The sequence below is a fragment of the Pseudorca crassidens genome, chromosome 1, assembly GCF_039906515.1.
Source record: "Pseudorca crassidens isolate mPseCra1 chromosome 1, mPseCra1.hap1, whole genome shotgun sequence".
NCBI classification, from domain to species: domain Eukaryota; kingdom Metazoa; phylum Chordata; class Mammalia; order Artiodactyla; family Delphinidae; genus Pseudorca; species Pseudorca crassidens.
In genome coordinates, this window is record NC_090296.1 from 148,642,960 (window position 1) to 148,663,004 (window position 20,045).

Consider the following 20,045-nt stretch of genomic DNA (forward strand, 5'->3'; position numbering starts at 1 on the left):
ATCCTGGCTGTAAACCTTCTTGAAAAGGATCTTAAGCTCCTGCCCTAACCTCACACCCAGTGGCCTGGGGTCATGCATTCCTCTGATCTCTCCTAGTAAGTGCTCCCCCCTCCCAGGGCCGTCACCTCTGGCTCTGACGCGCCCCCATGGCTGGGCCACTCACCGTGATCACCTTGTTTTCTAGATCCGCACCTCCTGCCAAGGTGAACCCAAGGCCAGCCCCTTCCTCCTTGTGCAAGATGGTAACATGGATGTTGTCTAATTGCTGCAGAAGGAAACATATATATTAAAAAACATTTTATTGCAACAGCGTGAACAGTTTAACAAGTGTTCCAACATCAGGCTGATTCGTTCTCAAACCCCAGCTTGGCCACGCTCCCAGGTACGTCAGACCCATTTCATCATTTGTAAAGAGAAGACTATAATTCCTGGAGTCATGGGAAGCTCAGAAGAAAAAAAAAAATGTGCATAAGGCAACCAATAGAGTTCTTTTCCTCTCCTATTCACGCAATCCACATCCACATTTGTACGGAGACAGGGCTGGGTGCTACTAAGTCAGTTGGAAATCCCAGCGTGTGAGATAACACAGCTCTGGCACCTTGGCGTGGGACAAGATGAGGTCAGCCTGTAGGACTCTGGGTCAGCACAGCTGGGAGCAGGGCTGTTTTGCAGAAGTTGGCTGCTCTGTCTTTACACCTGCTGCTCCATGTGGCACAGCAGCTGCATTTAGGAGCCCAGCTGACTCCTTGCCCTAGGACACACATGCACGCATGCACGCGCGCACACACACACACACACACACACACACACACACACACACACACCCAGGCACACACAGTACTTCCCGGCCTGCGCCTGGGCTCAGCTGGAGCCAGAACAATCGCTCTGCAGTGTCTAAAGTCAGAGACCCTCATTCCGGTCTCGATGGTGGAGGGGTCTCAAACTCAAATGCATACAGGACCCAGGCAGATGACTTCAAAGAGCAAAATGGGCAGATGTGAGCGACAGGAACTGCAGAGACCTGAGAGCACATCTGCTTAAGAGGACCCACGGCTACATAGGAATGCAGACCCAGTGCTATAAGATCGTTCGTTCCTTTTATAAAAAGAGAGCAGCCAGAAATCCAGGTTTTGATTCAGGTTTGATAATATTTAGAATACAATACTTTTTTAAAAAGCACCATGCAGACCACATAAAGTATACCTGCAGGCTCTCGGGCCACCAGTTTGTGCCTTAGCGCGAGGGAATAACCTTATGTCAAAGAATTCACTTGCTCTGGCACCAACAGAGCATCTGCTGCGCGGCTGGCTCTATGATCATTTGATCTGGAGTCCCCAAGACCCAGGAAGGATGAAGGGATGAACGGACCTCACTGTCCCGCCTCTACGCCAGCACTGGCCCACATCTCCCAACTTTGACCCAAGTGTCAGCTTACTTGCCCTATAAGAGCCCTTTGTCAAATGGGAAAGCAAATACTGTCCCAGGAACACCCCAGGCAGGACCGCTCTTTGTATTTTATGCAACAATTTTGCCTCTGTTATTTCATTTGAATTAGGCCCTGGGGATGATGGTCCCAGTGCCCAGGTGATGAGTGAGAGCCCCAGAGGATGAATCCCGGCCCAGGGCATCTTGTCAGACTCACCCCTACCCTGGATCTAGGGAACACCAGCTATGGTCCCTCCTTATCCTCTCATCCCAGTCTGGATGATTCCAGCACAAAAAGCCTGCATGGACTAGGGCAGCCCAGGCGGATGCAAGGCCCATGAGCCCGAGCTCATCTGAGCTGAATGGGCCTCAGCTCTTTCTGACCACTTCCTCTCCATGCACCTCTGGGTCGTGCTCAGAAGGCCTAGGGGAAGTGGGACTTTCAGAATGACTTGACTGAAGTGTGGGAACCCTTACGAGCCCTGGGATCAGTCACCTCTCGGTGTGCAGGGCAAGTCTTCAGGCAAGAGATCAGAACTTGCAATGGATGGCTCACTCCCACGCAGCATCTCCCTGGAGACGCACACTGGGTAGGCAGCCCGTGGGACGTGGAAAGAGCACGGAACGTGGAGATAGAAAACCTAGGCTCTGTGACCTTGAACCTCGCCTTCCTCATTTATTAAAGGGTCAAAAAGATACAATAAGTCTATGACTGAAAGCACTTCATGAGCTACAAAGCTCCCTACACCGGAAGGTCTTACTGTGGTCCAGTGATACACCGCCCCTCTGCCCCGGGCAGGATACAACCCGAGTCTGGTGTCAGCCCCTGGGAACTCCCTTCTCGACCTCAAGGAGCCCAGGCAGCGCGCGCTGCTTCCCCTCCGGCCCACCTGAGGTGACCACACTGCTCACAGCAAGGCCTTCATCTCTGCAAGTGCTTATAAAAGAAACCTACCTTTAACGTTGCTTCATCCAGAACCTTCACTTCCTCTATGAGCTTCTTTAATTCCTCGGAGCTCAGCAGGGAGATCACTGATTGACCAGCCTGAGGAGCGCTGTGGTCGGAGCCGTCGACTTCTGTGGGCTCACCGAGACCCTCTGTGTATTCTCTCAGCTCTGAAAGGCTTTCATGGGGAGGACCCGCACACAGCATGAATCACGATATTAATAAGAGCTAACATCCTCAGCATAATTACTCTCTTCCAAGACGGTGCTAATGTTCGTTCTATTATTTGGTGCAGCAAATTCACAAATAGATACCAGCGTCCCTCCACTATAGAGATGAGGAAACTGGGGCTTAGGGAGGGGGAATAACTTGTCTATGGTCACGTGGTTACGAAAGGCCGAGATCTGGGATTCGAAATCACAGATCATCGTGTGTCTGACTCCAAAGTCTGTGTTCAGAACCTCAGCACCTCACCCCAGAGTATAACTATGCTTTGGACAAATCTGTACCTAGATGGCCACCAAGACGGATGTCCTTTCACACACACACTCACCTTGGCCTCCTTCACAGACGTTGTCAGCACCTGCCTATCCTACCTTAGCACCTAGTCACTACACAAGGTGGAGGGGGTCTCAGCAGTAAATGCTCATGGTGAGCCTTGCAGTTCCAGAAGAAGAACAGGCTCTCAGCCAGAAAGAGCAAGCTCCTGGGAAGCCTAAATATTAAAGGCTACGATTCTACCACTGACCAACTCTAGTGCTTGAGCTGGTCTGGCTCTTCAGCCCCTGATCCGGGGGTGTCTTGGTGCAGGGGTCCCCCAACCCCCGGGCCGCACAGCAGGAGGTGAGCGGCAGGCGAGTGAGCAAAGCTCCGTCTGCCGCCCCCCTCGCTCCCTATTGCTCCCATTACAGCCTGAACCTCCCCCTCCCCCCGGGGCCGTGGAAAAATTTTCTGCACGGAACTGGTCCCTGGTGCCAAAAGGGTTGGGGACCGCTGTTTTGGAGGATCTCTCCTGTTTCCTCACAGTAGGTGGCACCTGATACAACATCTGGGTCAGTGAGTCTCAAACATTTCTCAGCAATACAAGAACAGTACATAATACTGATCAATGCACAGTTGTTCTGATTCAAGAGGGAAGTGTAAACCCCAGCCCTGCAGCAGGAGCTCTGGGGCACTGCTGGGAGCCCCCGCGCCCCCGGTTCTGTGGAGCAGGTCTTGCCCAGCTCCTGATTTCAACTGAAGAGGAAACCGAGGGGGAGTGTGGAAGGAACCAGCTCACGGTCAGGGCGTCAGTGTGGGAGATGGGACTGGGGCTCAGGTGTCTGAACTCCCAGGCCAGGAGGCTGAACCCTGTGCAGAGTACAGGTGGATTTCTTTGGAGAGAGGGAGGTGGCAAGAACCCCCAAGGGATCATCTCCTGGCCTCGTTCGGGTCTTCCTGAGCAATGGCCGGATATGTCCAAGGTGCATTAGTTCCAATATGCACGTGTAATTCAGCAGGGGGCCAGTTCTGTCCCCCACCTCCCACCCCTCCCAAGGCCGGGTGTTGTGAAAACTCCTTAATACAGAAGGCAGAGGTGTGACACACACGCACGCACGCACGCACGCGCGTTTCAAAGAACAGGTGGAACAATCCTTTAGTAAACCTGGGTGATGTTTTACAAGACAGAGGATTATAAGAGGAATAAAGGCAAGAAAGTTCCACACTGGGCAGAGACACTCACTTGAGCGAGAAGCCCGTGTCTGAGGCAGGAGATTCAGCAGAGCTAATTGCAGCAGGATCTTCACTGGACGCCATGGGGGGCGACGCCCCTTCCTTGGGGCTGCAGGAGGTCTGGCCACAGGAGACGGAAGTCGGAAGGCACAGCAGGGACTTCATGACAGCCGATGACACCTGGCTGCTGATGGAGTAGAGTTTACTGGTCTTTTCATCCAGTGGCTTCATCTCGCAGGACTGGGTCCTGCTCAGGGGGAAGCTCCGTGCCCGCTGGCTTGGTATCTTGACCCCTGGGCCTCGAGATCCCTCCATCTGCGTCGCCAGCAGCCTTGAGAGAGGGTCAGGGTCCGAGGAGAGGGTTTTCTGACCGGGCTGCTGTCCGGGCGGAGGGGACTCCGGCACACCGGGGTCGCTGGCCTCCAGGGCCGCGAGGGAGGCCCGGGGCAGCTTTTCTGGCTCTGGCCACTGCTGCTCCACGGCGGGGGGAGCCCCTCGCCCTGAGACACCAGGAGCCCGAGAAGCCCGTCCTCCCTCTTGCTCCCCAGGAGGTTTTGCTTCCGCCCCGGAGGAGCTGGAGGGCTGGAGGCTTAGTCTCTGGGCTCCTTTGTCAGGCCGGTGAGAAGAGCCAAAGGTTTCAAAGGAGCTGATCCTTTGCTTGATGGAAGAGGAGGCCCGTAGGGGTGGCCCTGGGCGCTCCCTGGAGGTGGGTGTCGGCTGGCTGGCGGAGACTGCCTCTGGGGGCTGCCTTTGGGCACGATTCCTCAAATCTTTCAAGCTTTGGCGAAACCAGGTGGGCTTGGGGGCCACTGGAGGACCCTTCTTCACCGTGCTGCCATCTGCCGACTTGTAAACTGTGGGACCGCCACTGGTGGTGTCCAGTTTGGGCACAGTCCCATCTGGGTGGCCCTGAATCCCATCTTCCTCACCCCGCGTGACGACGGGCTGCAGTGGCGCGTGGCTATGATTCTCACTCATGACGGGGCTAAAGAGATTTTTGATGCAGTCAGAAATTCTAACCCAAGGGTCTTCGGCGGTGATATCAAGGGTATAGTCCATCCGAGCCTGCCGCTTAAGCAGTGGGTGTTTTATCGGAGACGTTGGCGTCACTGGGGAGCAGAAAGGCCAAAGCTGTGCGTTACACCTGATCGTGGGTTTTCTTCCTAAGTTCTAGTTTCAACGATGAATAGCAAGGATGCTAGAGGAGACGACAAGCAGAAGTGGTGGATCCCTTGTCGGGTGAGCTGCTACCCCACGTGCCATTACCTGGCTAAGGGTGAACAGGCAGGGACACAGAACCAGAGGACCAGAGCTGTGAGTCATCTCCGCAGCATCCCAGCATTTTAGAGCTACAAGGGTTCGCACAGAATCCCTAGTCTGATCTCTGACATTGTATGACTGAGGAAGCCAACAGTCATGAGGGTAAGGGGTCATCTACTGGCAGAGCCAGGGTGAGAACCCCTGTCTCCTGATTCCCCACTTTCGTATTCTTTCCAATAAATAGCCTCTTAGATAACTCATTAGAACTTTACAGGTCAAAGCGGTCCTCTTACCTTTTAAACTTTTAAGCCAAGGGTCACACATGGGCAGCCGTATTTGGTTTGGACCGCCATGTCATTAAAAAGCAAAAGTGGGCGTGCACGCCTTCCGACGGGGCACACCCCAGCTCTGCGCAGTCACAGCCCTCACCCTCACCAGGTCGGCATTTCCCACATTAAAGCATCCATCTGGTGCCTGAAGTCATGTGAGTTTGCCGCTCTCCCTACTCAAAGAATTACCCAGCTTGCTCGGCAAGGGAGCATTCCCCCTACCTAAAGAGCTGATGAGAGGATTCCAGGTAGAAAGAAGCTCTGTGACAACGATTCCCAAACTTGGCTGGTACATTGGAATCTGGAGGACCTCAAGAATGCTGACGTCCAGCCCTGGGTGCTGATGTAATACACCGGGGATGCAGCCTGGGCATTGGTGTCGGAGCAGCCCCACAGGTCATTCCAACCTGCTCTCTCAGGCACGCCTAGTCAAGTTCAGCCCCTCACCACTGGTGGTCTTTCTTGGAAGCCAGTCTCGCACAAGCCAGAAGAGGGGAGTCTGCCTGGACTCTTTCCCAGGAACAGACGGAGGCCGGCCCCCAAGTCCTGCACAGCCAAGAAGCCAAGTAGATGCGTGGCCCTCGGGTCACCCCAGGTCTGATCTCGCCCTGGTCAGGAGTATGCTGCTCTGGTCCCATGCTCTGGGGGATGCTGGTATCAGAATGCAACCCAGTTTAAGGAGGGCTGACTCCTCCTGCCCCTGGTCTCAACGCCAGCCCTCAAGGTATGCAAACCATGGAGAGCACTAAGCCTTGAAGATGCCCAGGAGACCTTCTGCAACATCCCACAGGCCAGGGTGGTCAGTACTGACGCCGGGGGCTGTACCACGTGAGCCCAGCCCCCTCAGCCTGCTTCTGCATTTACATATCGCTCTGCTGCAGGGCCTGTCGTAAGACTCAGTAGTCAGACGTTCTACAGGAGAGCCCTCTGCAAACTGGGGCGAGGAGCTCTTGCCAGTAGAACACCAAGGTATTCCCTGGCAAGTTCCTCAGTTGGGGGGACTCAGGGGAGGGACGGGGAGAGGAGCCTCCAGTGGTAGGGCCGCTGCTCTGGGTGAGACGTGCCAGCTATTTCCATTCATAATGTCCCTTAACCTCTGAGAGCCTTCCGTGTGCTTTTCACGTAGTGTTTCTCAAACAGGTCCAGTAATAAATATGTAGGTTTGTAACCGACACAGTTATTACCTTGCCACTGCTGGGAGCTCCTTGATGGCAGGAACTGGTATTTCTTCTTTCTCTCATTCATTCTCATATCTTCTCTCTCTCTCTCTCTCCCCGTCTCGGTCTCTGTCTCTACCTCCATCTCTATCTCTTCCCCTCCCTCCTTCCTAAGAAGCCGGCGCTCAGTACACGCTGGCTGAACTGAATCACATGTTGGGCTGCTGTGTGACTTCCCACTTGCTGATGAGTGAATTGAGGCTCAGAAAAGTAAAGAAAGCTGCCCAGAGTCACACTCGTGAAGGACAGAGCCAGGCTTCCTACCCTGGTCTCCCTGACCCCAGGTCCGATGCTCTTTCTAACAAAGCTCTGCATATTCAGCTCATGTCCCAGCACTGCCAGGGGCACCATGTGGGCACACCCCTTCCATCCACGCCCCCCTCCCCCCGCAGGAGGCGGTGACCACCAGCAACATGCTGTTGATTCCTCCCTCTCTGACCCCGCGTTCCCGGACTTGGAAGTGCTGAATGCAGCTTACTAGAACGCTGTCACCCTAGAGGGAGCAGCTGCTCACTGTGGTTGGGTGGGCGTGTCCTGGACCTTTTCCCGAGGGCCCCTTTCTCCAGCTGACTGTCTGGATTGGCCCGACTTCCCCCTGCATCCCCCGCCCCCATCACAGCATCACAGATCCAGCCAGGAGGTTCCCACCCTGGACAGCAACCGCGCGGTCCTGCAGTCCCACCGCCTCGGGGGACTCCTGACCGTTCATCGGCCCGAGTCCGAGTCCAGCTGTCGAGTTGTGCAGAACCCTCCAACGCCCTGGGCAAACTCACCGTCCTTCCCTTAGCACCGGACCTTGATCCGGAAGTTCCTTCCTCCTGGCAGATCTAATTGAAAACCTACCTGGGCTGCCTCCTCTCCTCCCCGGCCGGCCCTCTGAGGAGGACGTCGTCTGCGGGCCGACTGCAGGTCCTGGGCTGCAGGCAGTGGCGTGAGGGCTTCTCCCTGCTGCGCCTTCCTGCACAGGCAGCGGTGGCAGTACTTCGCTGGCTTCCTGTGGTGTAAACAGGAAGCAAGACCGTGTCAAAACGGTAGCCTCCAGCTGTGAGAAGGCAAGGCGCACTTTGATTGGGACTGGAGAGGTGACGTTCAGATGCTTTAATGAGAAGTGCAGCGGCCCTGTCAGTCAAGGGCCTTTCCTCCACTGTGGTACCTGCCTGGCTGACCCAGGGAGCCAGCACCTCCTGGAGGCCCAGAGCATCCCTCTGCTTCCCACGAGCCGGTATCCAGAACAAGGGCTCATCCTACTGACATATGTGGAGATCCTGGGCTCTCTGTGACAGGGAAAAGAGGCTTGGGAGTGGGGACGGGGGACTGTCACTGCTTCACTTACCACTGCATTCTGCAAAACTACCCCCCGTCCCAGGAGGGAAGAGAACCAGGCAAAGAACTACCCTCTAGTCTTCACTAAGTTAAGGTTAGAACACTTGGAGGAAAACGTGGCTGTCGCTTTCTACACTGTGATTCATTATTCAGTTATTTAGAAAGCGTGCTGCAAGGGATGACAGATACTCAGGACCCGTGCCATCACTTCCCTTTGCAGCCCCCAGAGTGATATTCCCATTCTAGGGCAGCATCGTTTTCCCCACTGAGCCTTCACAAACCAGCCTAGGGATGAAAGCACCAAGTAACCATCCGATGCTCGACTAGAGTTTGGGTTTTCATACAGCATGAAAGAGATGCTGTCAGGACCCAGAGGAAGCAGCCAGCAGCAGTTCTGTCCCAGAGAGGTGCTGAGGGCTTCCCAAGGGAAGTGCTTTTTGTCTGGTTCTTGAGCAAAGGGTAAGAATTTTCTAGGCAGAGAAGCTGAGGGAGAGTATTCCAGAGACACAGACATACACAGTAGAAGGAATAAGTAAAGTACCAACTCAGAAAGAAAAAAAAAAGGCAGACATCATCAAAACGATGCTGCCTAAACTTTTCTGCAAGGGAAATACTCTGCCATGCTGCCGTGGATGGCATCTGTGTTCTGCTCATTCCAGGGTCAGGTGGAAGGACAGGCTGGCTATTACAAGGCTGCAGGCTTCCTCCCAAAAAGAAGGAAGGAAGGAGGAACAAATGCACCATTTGGGACTAAAAAAGACATCGAAAATGTCTGTGGCCTGAGATTTAATACCTACTTCGTCAATAAACATTCTTTAGGAATGAAAATTCTACAGAAGTTAGAAATACGTTCCCAAAGCAGTGTCCCAGCCCAAGGTCCCTAGTGTAGAACTGAGTCTAGGGGGGCATCTTGGAAACACTGAGAGACTAACAAACTCAAAGGAATCGTTGCGTTTCTTGAACTAGTCCTTCGTAAAAGCAAGCCTTGGCCATGGCCTTAGAAGCTTAAAATATTAGACTGACGGTATCTAAGACACTCATCAGCAGGAAAAAATGATATGTGGCTGAAATTTAATTTCACCCCGTTGGAACTCTGAAAGATGAGGTGACACTTGTCTATATCCATGATTGGTTGACACTTTCATAGGCCGATGCTCTGGGTACCAACCACAGTCGTCAAAGTAACTTTGCATCTTGGAACGGACACAGATGTGTTTTGTCTTTCATCAGCACACCTGATGTTGCACCCTCTATATGGAAGTTGTTTTTTTTTTAATTAGCTCCTGAAATAAATTTGATTTTACTTGAATTTTGCTCTAAATAGTGTTTCCTGGCACAGTGCTTGGTGAAAGAGGGAGAGAGAAGGGAAAGAAGGAAAGAAGACAGAGACGTGGACTTAGGGGAGAAAGTGATTTTTAACCACAAGTGATAGTTCAAGCTGATTTTCTAGAAGGGAGAGGATTGGTCTTCTGTTGAAGGGAATACGCTGAAGGTGATTTTGGTAGTGAAAGTTAAGTCCCCTTGAGTTACAGTAGATGAAAAAGATTTGGAGGTTGTAATAAAAACTTGAGAAGGGTCTTGGGACCCTGGAGAGAAAAGACTAGGGGAGGGGAAGGTGGGGGGACAGAGAGAGAGAAATAGAGACAGAAAACGGACAAGGAGGAGGTGGAGGGAGGGAGAGAAGGATGGAGAGATGTTATACACTGGGGCCAAGGAGAGAAACACCCAGTGAGAAATCCCCAGGCATGGCGGTGGAGATTTTTAAGAATGACGTGCAGCAAACAGCCCCCTGTTTTTGCTGTGCTATAATCCTTTCTCTGTACCCCCAACGCCCAGGAAAATAATGTGGTGTCGGTTGTGCTTTTGTAAAAGGCCGTAGAAGGCTCTGTGGGCCACGTGGGACACAGCAGAAGGTGGGAGGGTGCAGGCAGGAGTGACGGATGCGGAAGAGGCATCACAGCGTGGCAAAGACAAGGGACTTTTGCTTGCAGCAGATCTCCCTCTTCTGCAGAAGAAGAAGGAGGAGGTTTGAAGCAGAAACCCTGATTCCTCCTCCAGCAGCCTCACTTGGGGAGACTCCCCTGCCCCATATCTGGTCCAACCCGGCCAGGTGGCCCAAGGGCATCGCTGGGGCAGACCTGCTCTGGCAAATCCGCTCCTTTTCTGGTTCTCCAGGGACGAAGTAAAAAGCCTGGCTTCTCAGCCTCTCTGTTCCTAATTTGCCCTCCTGGACTTATAGGTCTCAGGCTCGAAGGAAAATGAAATGTTTGCTTAGAAAGGAGGAGCAGGGGAACAGATCCACGTCGGCAACTCCATCATGAATTGCTAACCAGCCACATCCTGCCGGCCTGCAAAACCGTGCTTCCTCTTCAGTAACCTGGTTTCCTCTCCCTTCTTCACTCTCACCCCTCCTACTCAATAGCTTCCTCTCTGGGGTTTCTCATTCCTGCTGAAATTTACCAACCCTCCTTTACAGATAGTTAGAGGGGATTCCCAGTTCCACCTGCCCAGAGAAGGCAGCTGTCGGGGAAGACGTGGAAGACAGCACAGCCTAGTGATAAAGTGACCCACTGGCAATGTGACCTTGAGCAAGTCCCTCGGCTTCCTCTTTGCATGAAGGGCACCCTCATCCCCAGGTGAAGGTTGTCAGGCTTCACTGAGACAAAGCACAGCGCCTGGGCATAAAAACGGCCCAAGATGTAGAAGCTGCCTGGCCGTCAGCCTGCCTTCCCGGAGGGGAGTGGGATGGGAGGACATGAGGTCTTTAGGGGTGCGATGGAAGAGCCAACGTAGCAATGAACTCCATTATGCCTGACAGTCTGTTAGGCATCCGCCTGGTTGGTTCCATTTAATCCTCATGCTAGCCCGTGGAGGGAGCCTCTAAACTTGGCCCCAATTAACAGATAAGGAAACTGAGGCTTAGAGAGCTGTGAAAACAACCCTGAATTCCAGTGTGTAATGGATGGGAACACAGAAGCCAATCGACAAGACTGGGGCTTCAGTTGAGATGTGCCGGGCTTCAAACCTCTCTTTCCGCAGTCGGCCCTAAGCTTGAGCCCAGCCTCTTCTCTCTGATGGAGGAGAATCCTCCTTTGCCCGTGGCTAACGCTCTGCGAACGCTCAACCCATCGGGCATACTCTTACCTGGCCACAGGTGGGCAAGGTGTGTCCAGAAGGGCACAGGGAGCCCCCTCTCTCTTCCAGACTCTTCTGAGGGTCACTGTCACTTTTAAAGTATTTTCTGGGTGGAGGCTTGGGCTTGGAGGACGTAGGCTTTCTCACCAAGATCTCGAAGGATTTCTTCAGTCTCAGTGGCGGGTGGCCGCCCGGGCTCTCCTGGGGCGGCCCGGACGATGCCCCAGGAGGCAGCCCCGGCTCCGGCCCCAGGGGCAGGCTGGGGCTGCGCGTGCTGACTTCCAAGTCGGAGGGCGGCTGCTCTCCGCCACTGCTGGGGCTGCCCCCGGGGGACCCCGACATGTAGCTGCTGTCACTGCTGGAGCGGATCATGACCTTCGGAGCCCTGCGATGCGGGGGAGCTGAGTTCTTCTCCCGGTCCTTCTCCAAGGTCGGCCGCCCGTGCCAGCTGCTCTCCAGCCTTTTGACACCTGCATTGGAAGCACAAGGGAACCTCCACCCCTGGCCTTGCTCCCAAGGTGAGCCACGGGGGGCACGCCGCCTGCCCAGGCTGTCCGATTCTCCTCCGAGGTCACTTTGGTTTGGAGCTCGGCAGTCTTGGGTCCGGTGCCCAGCACCAGTGACTTTAGGTTGGGAAAATCATTCAAACGCTCTGAGTCTCCACGTGATGGAGACTGAGATGCACCCCCTCCATGGCCCTTCAAGGAAGGGCTTGATGTCCTAGCTGTGCCGAGTGCTGAGAGCAGATGGCCTGTGGCTGTCAGCCCCTCCAGGGACCGCCTTGGCTACAGAGAGCTACCTCGCCCGAAGGGCAGCCGTCTCCCAAGCCTGATGGAGACGGGGCTAGAAAGGCCCAGCCATTTCTGCCAACAGGACAACTCCGAGGGGCCATTTGAGCTCCAGGGGCTGGCGGAAGCTGTCTGGCGTCATCTCAGCTCAGCTCGTCCCTCCGCCCAGCCCTGTGACTCCCCTCCCTTCCACAGGTGTGGAGCCCAGGATGCTTCTGAATAAACATCCTGCAGCCCAAACCCCATGTCAGAGCCGGCTTCCGGGGGAACCCAGGCCCCCACACTCCATGTCCTCATCTGTAAGATGGAGATCCATTGGAGAGGGTGAGTTAATGGCTAAACTCAAAGCTTTCTCAGAAGACAAAGATACTGCACATGCAAGTTCACTGTTTCCTTACCTTCCAGACTCCACTGGTGCCTCTCCTTTCCAAACTTGACATTCTCCACAGCCTGGGCCACAGCTTCTTTGAGTTGCTGTTCAGAGACCTAGAAAATATCCATCACCTCCTCAAGCAAACAGTGGAAACTCTTGCATCAGGATCTGAGTCCTGTACCGGCTCCCAAGCTGAGTCCCTGGAGTCTAGTTTCTTTCCTTCACACCCACTCTACAAAGAGCCGACAAATTCCATTTCCAAAAACACCTGGGCATCAATGGTTCCCTAGCATCTTCTAGGTAAAGTCCGAACTCTGTCAGTAATAGGGTTGCCAAGACGGCCCCTCTCAACTCTCCAACCTTCTCCCCACTACTTGCTGCAAAACTAGGCAAAGTTACCATTTCAGAGTTTACCTCTGGGAGCTATTCCATTCTTAAGGCTGTCAGGACATCATCATCGTCATCGTTACCAACAACGAAGATGTCATAACCATCACCCTAATCATCTTATTGTCACAGGTAATTAATCACCTTAGAGTAATAGTTAAAAGTCTGAGTCCTGGAGCCAAACAGACTTGTGTTCAAGTCCCAGCGCCCCCATTTTCTAACTGCACACACTTGCACAGGGTACTTAACCTTCTAAACCTCAATTTTTTTTTCTGTAAAATGATGACAACAATAGAACCTACTTCACAGTAAGAACAGAGGGTTTTAAGAAATACGTTGTTTGACACCAAAAGCACAGGCAACAAAAGAAAAAAATAGATAAATTGGACAATGTCAAAATGAAAATATTCTGTGTATCAATCAACAAAGGGCACAATCAATAGAGTGAAAAGGCAACTCAGGAAATGGGAGAAGACATCTGCAAATCATACTCCTGCAACTCAAAAACAAAAACAAACAATCCAAGTAAAACACGGGCAAAGGATTTGAGCAGCCATTTTCCAAAGGAGATATACAAATGGCCAACAAGCACGTGAAAAGATGCTCAACATCACTAATCATTAAGGTAATGCAAATCCAAGCCACCATGAGATGTCCCTTCACACCCATGAGGATGGCTACTATCAGAAAAATAGAAAATGAAAAGTGTTGACTAGGATACGGAGAAATTGAAACACTTTTACACGGCTGGTGAGAGTGTAAAGTGGTGCAGCCCCGATGGAAAACAGGATGGCAGTTCCTCAAAAACATTAAAACTAGAATCACCGTATGATCCAGCAATTCTACTTCTGGGTATATACCCAGAAAGGATGCAAAGCAGGGACTCAGATATTTGTACACCTATGTTCGTAGCAGCATTATTCACAATAGCCAAAAGGTGGAAGCAACCCAAGTGCCCATCAACAAATGAATGGATATACAAAATATGGTCTATACATACAACGGAATCTTATTCAGCCTTAAAAAGGAAGGGAATGGTGACACATGCCACAACACGGATGAGCCTAAAGGACATTATGCTACGTGAAATATGCCAGTCACAAAAGGACGAAACCGTATGGCGTCACTTGTATGAAGTACGCAGAGTAGTAAAATCATGGAGACATAAAGTAAAATGGTCATCTCCAGGGGCGGGGAGGTGGGGGCATGAGAGTTGTTTAAGGGGTAGAGAGTGTCGGTTTGGCGAGGCGGAGAGTCCTTGGAGATGGCTGGTGGTCATGGCTGCAAAACAATGTGAACGTCCTTCGTGCCACGCTTCATTTTGAACTCCACGCTTCAAAATGGCTAAGATGGGGGACTTCCCTGGCAGTCCAGTGGTTAAAACTCCGCGCTTCACCTGCAGGGGGCGCGGGTTCAATCTCTGGTTGGGGAATGGAGACCCCACAGGCCGCGCGCTGCGGCCAAAAAAAAAAAAAAAAAAAAAGGCTAAGATGGTAAACTTCATGTTAGATAATTTTAGCCCCCCCCGCAAAAAAATAATACTAAATAAATCATGAAAAGTGCTGGGCACAATTCCTGCCAAATGGCAGACTGTCAGTAGAAGAGATTTACCCTCAGCAGCAGTCCTGGAAGGTGAAGACCACACCCCCATTTCGGAGTTGAGGAACCGGAGCCTCTAAGAGGTTAGATGGATGTCCAAGGCCACTCAAAGTAAATAGCGAAGCTGGGCATAAGCGAGGCATCCTGCTGCCTGCGTGTGTCCCCTGCCTGCAGTGCCTTAGCCTTTCTGCTCTCCAAGCTCTGCCTGCCCTTCACGACCTGGCTCCCTCGGCTGAGCAGCTGGGCCCCTGACCCCCTCACGCCCAGGGTCCTCACCTCCTGTGGACTCTCTGTGTGGATGCCTCACCCCTCCAGCCAGAATGCAAGCCCCTCAAGTGCAGGGGCCACAGCCTCGCCCCCCTACCCTGCGTCCTCCTCCGCTGCCCTCTCGCCATGGTCCTCCAGGGCAGCAAGAGGCACGGATCACCGAATCGAGACCCCTTTCCTTTCTCTTCTCTCCTACTGCCCAGAGGTTTAGACGAGTTACTTGTTTACCGTAAGTGAGAGGTTCGCTTTCCTCCAGTGCGCTTATTGTCCGTGCTTAATAACTGAGCAGGGCTGGGTTTGAATCCCACCCCACAGGCACGTGTGGCTCTTCCCCATCATTCCGTTCTCTGTCCTATCTCTGCTGGGGGTTTGGGAGCCCACTAGTTACGAACACAGGCTATGGTGGATCTAAATCGTCATTTCTCCACTTCGTAGCTCCACCACTGGGCAAGCTCCTTTGCCTTTCTAAGCCTCAGTTTCCTCATCGAGGAATTGGAGGGGAAAATCAGACCGACTTCAGAGGGATGTATAGCCACTAAATGCAACTGTATATGTCAAGTCTTTGGCAAACCCAGCTGGTACACACTAAGGATGAAATAAATAGTGATGGTGGTTATCACCAGGGTCCCCAAAGTCATCTCACCCACGCCCATGGCTGCACTTCTCAAGTCTTCCTTCCACCTGGATCTCACTTACCAGTCACTGTCAGTCCTAAATCTAATTGCCTATGGGCATCTCTAACTAAACCTCCCCCAGGCACCTCCATCTCTCTGTATCCCACACTGAGATCTTTCTCTTCCCTTCCAAGCCCACCTCCCTTCTCTGATTCTCTACTCCGGTGGTGGTGTTGCCATCGCTCCGTCTTCTAATCTAAAAATACTCCAGTCCTCCTAGGCTCCCCCGTCTCTTGCCCCAGAGCTAATCAGCCAACAGATCTTGTTGATTCTTCCCAGGTTGCCTCTTGTTGCCCCTTCTTCTCTGTTCTCTTCCCACATCTGCTGTTTAGTTCAGGCCCTCACCATCCGTTTCCTTCCTCTGAAAAACTCCGAGTTCCACCTACTCCATCCTGTCCTCTGCCGTGCAATCAAAGGGTAAAAAAAAACCCTGAACACGTTACATATAGAGCTAGAGACCTCCCCTAGCTCCTCATTACTCACGGAATAAAATGCAAACACCTTAGCGCCCTGTGGAAAGCCCTTTGCCACGTAACCCCAGTGCCTTGCCAAACTCCATTCTCGATGCTCTCCTCCAGTCCCTACATCCCAGGCCTGAGAACCTAGCCCCCTCTCCTTCCACGACAGGTCCCTTCATGACTCTGCAGCCTAACTCTGTGTTCCCACTGCCTGGAATGACCTTCCACAAATTCTTTGCCTGGAGAAAACTAACTTCTGATATTTCTTGCTTTCTCTCACCTTCCCGTCTGTATCCCTGTATTCTCATAGTACTTACCACTCTGTATCCCAATGATTTCTCTCTCAGTCTCTCTAGCCAGAACGTAAGCTTCTGGAGGGCAGGCATGCATGCTACGAGCCCACTTCTTCCTGTGTGCTCAGCGCCCGGGTCCAGACAATCACATAGTGAGGACCCACTGGATGCATGCATGAGTAAATCTCTTCTATCTACTGGCAGGAACCCTGGGTCTATATTTTCCTGCCCTAGAGCTTGTAACCCAGCTGCAAGAGCTTCCCTGAGCTAACGCCAATCGCCTCTGCGTCTAGGAGTTTGTCAGAGGACCTCTCTGCAGACGCTTGTTACGACAGACACTTGGTTCATTTGAGTCCTGAGAGAGTGGGTCTGGGAAGAAGAGGATGCCCAGCAGGGTGTCACCTGTGGGTCCGGATGTCGGCTAACCATGATGGGGACTGGACCCGGGTTACAGTGACTCAGGATGGCGTAGACTTCGTTGAGCGTCATGCAGTGCACGGGGGAGTCGTTGATTTCCACAAGTTCATCGCCACACCTGCAGAGGCATCAACAGGAAGCCATCAGCAAACTCATCAGCAGGACGTGTGCTTCCCCGAGGTCCCAGTCCTGCCTGGGCTGTGTGATGAGACCTCAAATTCACAGCAATAAGGAGACCTCCTTCGCCTCCCGACTGAAACTCAGTACAGGGCCGACCAAAGCGACATATCGCACACGCCCTTCATGCATGACCACAAAGTGGGAGACAATGCATACCGAGTGTGGGGCAACATTCACGGAAGTTTGTGACTTTTTTCTGCCCTTTCCATTTAACTTAAGCTCGATCAAGATGGAGGGCGTCGTTTAACCAATGTAATGGATGAACCAATTAATCACAATGGAACTGCTCACATCTCTCTTGGGGCGTCAATGTTCCCATATGCAGAATGGTTAACAGGAAGAGCAGATGGGACGTGCTAAAAGGTAAAGAAGAAATAACTGGATGGGGGGGCAGCCAAGGTTCTTGCAAAAAGAAATAAAGAGGGAAGGCAGTGGAGTTCATTCTTGTAAGGCGGGAAATGGGGGAAAAAATGAGGTAGAAAAAATAAGGTTGCATCGATACACAGAGGATTTTGTACAATCCAATCCTCTTGCTTCATACGTGGGGAAAATGAGGCAGAGAGAGTGACATTATTTCCTCAAGAAGACGTCACTTAGGGATTAAAAGACTTTTTCTGCAAAGTGCCAGATAGTAAATATTTTAGGCTTTGCAGGCCGTGCCGTCTCTGTGGCAACGCTGCAACTCTGATGTCACAGCCTAAAAATAGCAGCCTTAGACAATATGTAAGTGAAGGAGCATGGCTTTGTTTCAATAAAACTTTATTTAACAAAAACAACAGATGGTGGGCCCCCATTTGCCCTCCTCTGCCCTAGCTGGTTATTAGCAGGGCCAGGATTGGAACTCAGGTCCCCTGTGGCTGATTTCACACTTCCTCCTGCTGCGGTTGGCTGCCCCTTCCTTCTACATTTCTGTCTCTGAGTTAGTTCCCTTTCTCCTTCTTGCTAAGAAAGTACACATTTTCACTGAGGTAACTGAAGACCACACAGCACCTGATGCCAAGGAAAGTGGAAGCTTCCAAAACAGTCCCTACCCAGCTGCAGGTCCAGGAGGGAAGACTCTGTCTAAAGATATTAGGACTAAGGCCATCACTCTGACTGAGCCACTCGGTCCCAGGTAACAGCACAGCAGCTCAGCAAATCAGCTGTCACCCTCGTGCCCATGACAGCAGCAGGCCCACCTCTAATTCAGAAGCTCCATCAAGATACCACCCTAAGCAGGGCGCGCATATATGGGCTTGGCCAAAAAGTTCGTTCGGGTTTTTCCATAACGTCTTATGGGAAAACCCCACCGAACTTTTTAGCCAGCCCCAATACTACAATGATAGGAAAACATTTTAACATACGGCAAAACTTCCCTGATTCAGCAAAACCTAAGCCCAGTAGAGAAGATATACATGAAGATATACGATCTGGGATACACATAAATATATAGCATGTATCTTCTTACGCTATAGGAGAGAAGCTATACCGCGCATGAGTGTTGGACTGAGTATACAGTACTGTACCAAGGTAAACTGGAATAAAATGTAATGACCAAACTCAGATCCCTTTTTGAAAATAAAATTTAGATTTTTACTTCTCTTAGAAGTTATTCGGAAAAAGATACACGTGGAATGCCCGAAAATATTCTGTTTATGCTACAAGAAATGGAGTTAATACTACTGATTTGCTGAGTAAGCTTCTTTTTCCATACAGACTGACTCCACAGGTAAACCTCCTTGAAGCTCCTCTTTATGTCACTCTACAGTCTGTATTATTTACATCTGAATTAAAGTATGTTTAACTTCATGTTTTCTGTCTTGGACTGATATTCTCTGAGACAATGCCTCTTACACTGCAACGTGCATACAAATTCCCGGGGATCTAGTTAAGATGCAGGTCCTGATTCAGTGGGTTGGGAAGGGCCCTGGGATTCTGCATTTCTAAGGAACTCCCAAGTGATTTCAATGCCGCTGGTCCAGGGACCACACTTTGAGGACAAAGGCTCTGAGCTATACCTGGATCATTCTAAATATCTCATCTCCCAGTCAGTCTCCTGATGCGCTAAGGAATTCCTTCCCTCCTTTGTAAATCAGGGGTCTCTTCAAAAACAGAAATCAGGACATACCGGAGTCGTCCGTCCAGATGCGCCACGGATCCCGGAGAAAGCGTGTGAATGAAAATGCCAGAGATACACTGGAAATAGGGGACGCTGCACAGGCCGATTCCCAGCCCCACGCCGGCCTCTGGAAAGCAGAACAGGATGGGGGTGGGGCACTGGTGACTGAGCTTTCCCAGGGATGCACTAGTCTATTAGGTGCCAAACCTGTCCTGGGTTAGTTGGTGTCTCCTGTTCATTAATGCATTCATTCCACCCATGCTTATGGAACATCACTGTGAGTAGGCACTGCTCTAGGGTCAGCAACTAGTGACCAAGGCAGATGAGGATGCTAAGGTCAAGTAAGGAAAGGGAAGGAAAGAAGGAAGGAAGGGAGAGAGAGCAGGAGGGAGGGAGGGAGGAAGGAACAAAAGGAAAAGGGAGGGAGAAAGGGAAGGAAGGAGGGAGGGAGGGAAAGAAGGAAGGAGGAAGGAAGTTGTCAGGGGGGTGATAAGTGTTAGGCAGAGAATTAATAGGGAATGCACTAGAACACAAGAGGATGACCTCTTCAGGGCTCAGAGAGGGCAACATTTAGGCTAAAATACGAATGACAAGAAGGAACCAGGGATGGGGGCAGATCATTCCCAAAAGAGGTAACAGCTAATGCAAAGGCCCAAGGTGAAAGGAAGCGGGCCATGCTGCAGGACCAAAAAGGAGGCCAGTGTGGCCGGAACGTAGCCCATCACGGGGAGAGTGGTATGAGAGGATTCAGGACAGGGAGGCAAGGGCCAGCTTAAGTGGAACCTTGTCAACAAGGATGTGTCAGTGAAAGGACGCTATTCTCCACTGAGAAGAAATGCCATAGGAAAGTTACGAGCAGGAAGTGACATGGGCTAAGTTCTATTTTCCCCAATATGACCGGCTGCTGGGAAAAGAAAGAGCTATGAAGGGTCAAGCAAGAATGGGAACAAGGAGATCAGTTAGGAGGCTACTCTTCACCCAGCAGTGGTGACTTGGACTTTACCGCTAGTGAAATGGGAGAGAGATGGTTATACACAGAACGCATCTTGAAGACAGACTTGCTGATGGATTCAATATGGGGACTTCATAAATTAAAATGAAGATAACTCGTAGAGATTTTTTTAGCTTGAAGAATTCTGAGACTTTTTGGCTTGAATAACTGG

At 51.7% G+C, this 20,045-nt stretch overlaps 1 protein-coding gene across 11 annotated transcripts in view; it reads right to left on the reverse strand.

Annotated features, from left to right (window-relative positions):
- Positions 1-20,045, reverse strand: part of IL16 (interleukin 16) — a 116,225-nt gene that overhangs the window by 5,604 nt on the left and 90,576 nt on the right. For all 11 annotated transcript variants that reach the window (XM_067698549.1, XM_067698531.1, XM_067698540.1 and 8 more), the window contains 8 exons: positions 18,892-19,009; positions 16,590-16,722; positions 12,535-12,622; positions 11,358-11,818; positions 7,734-7,884; positions 4,095-5,193; positions 2,381-2,549; positions 164-265 (listed from right to left, as the gene is read on the reverse strand). In XM_067698549.1, the coding sequence (XP_067554650.1) occupies positions 164-265; positions 2,381-2,549; positions 4,095-5,193; positions 7,734-7,884; positions 11,358-11,818; positions 12,535-12,622; positions 16,590-16,722; positions 18,892-19,009 (2,321 nt within the window). The remainder of the gene's footprint in view (positions 1-163; positions 266-2,380; positions 2,550-4,094; positions 5,194-7,733; positions 7,885-11,357; positions 11,819-12,534; positions 12,623-16,589; positions 16,723-18,891; positions 19,010-20,045) is intronic.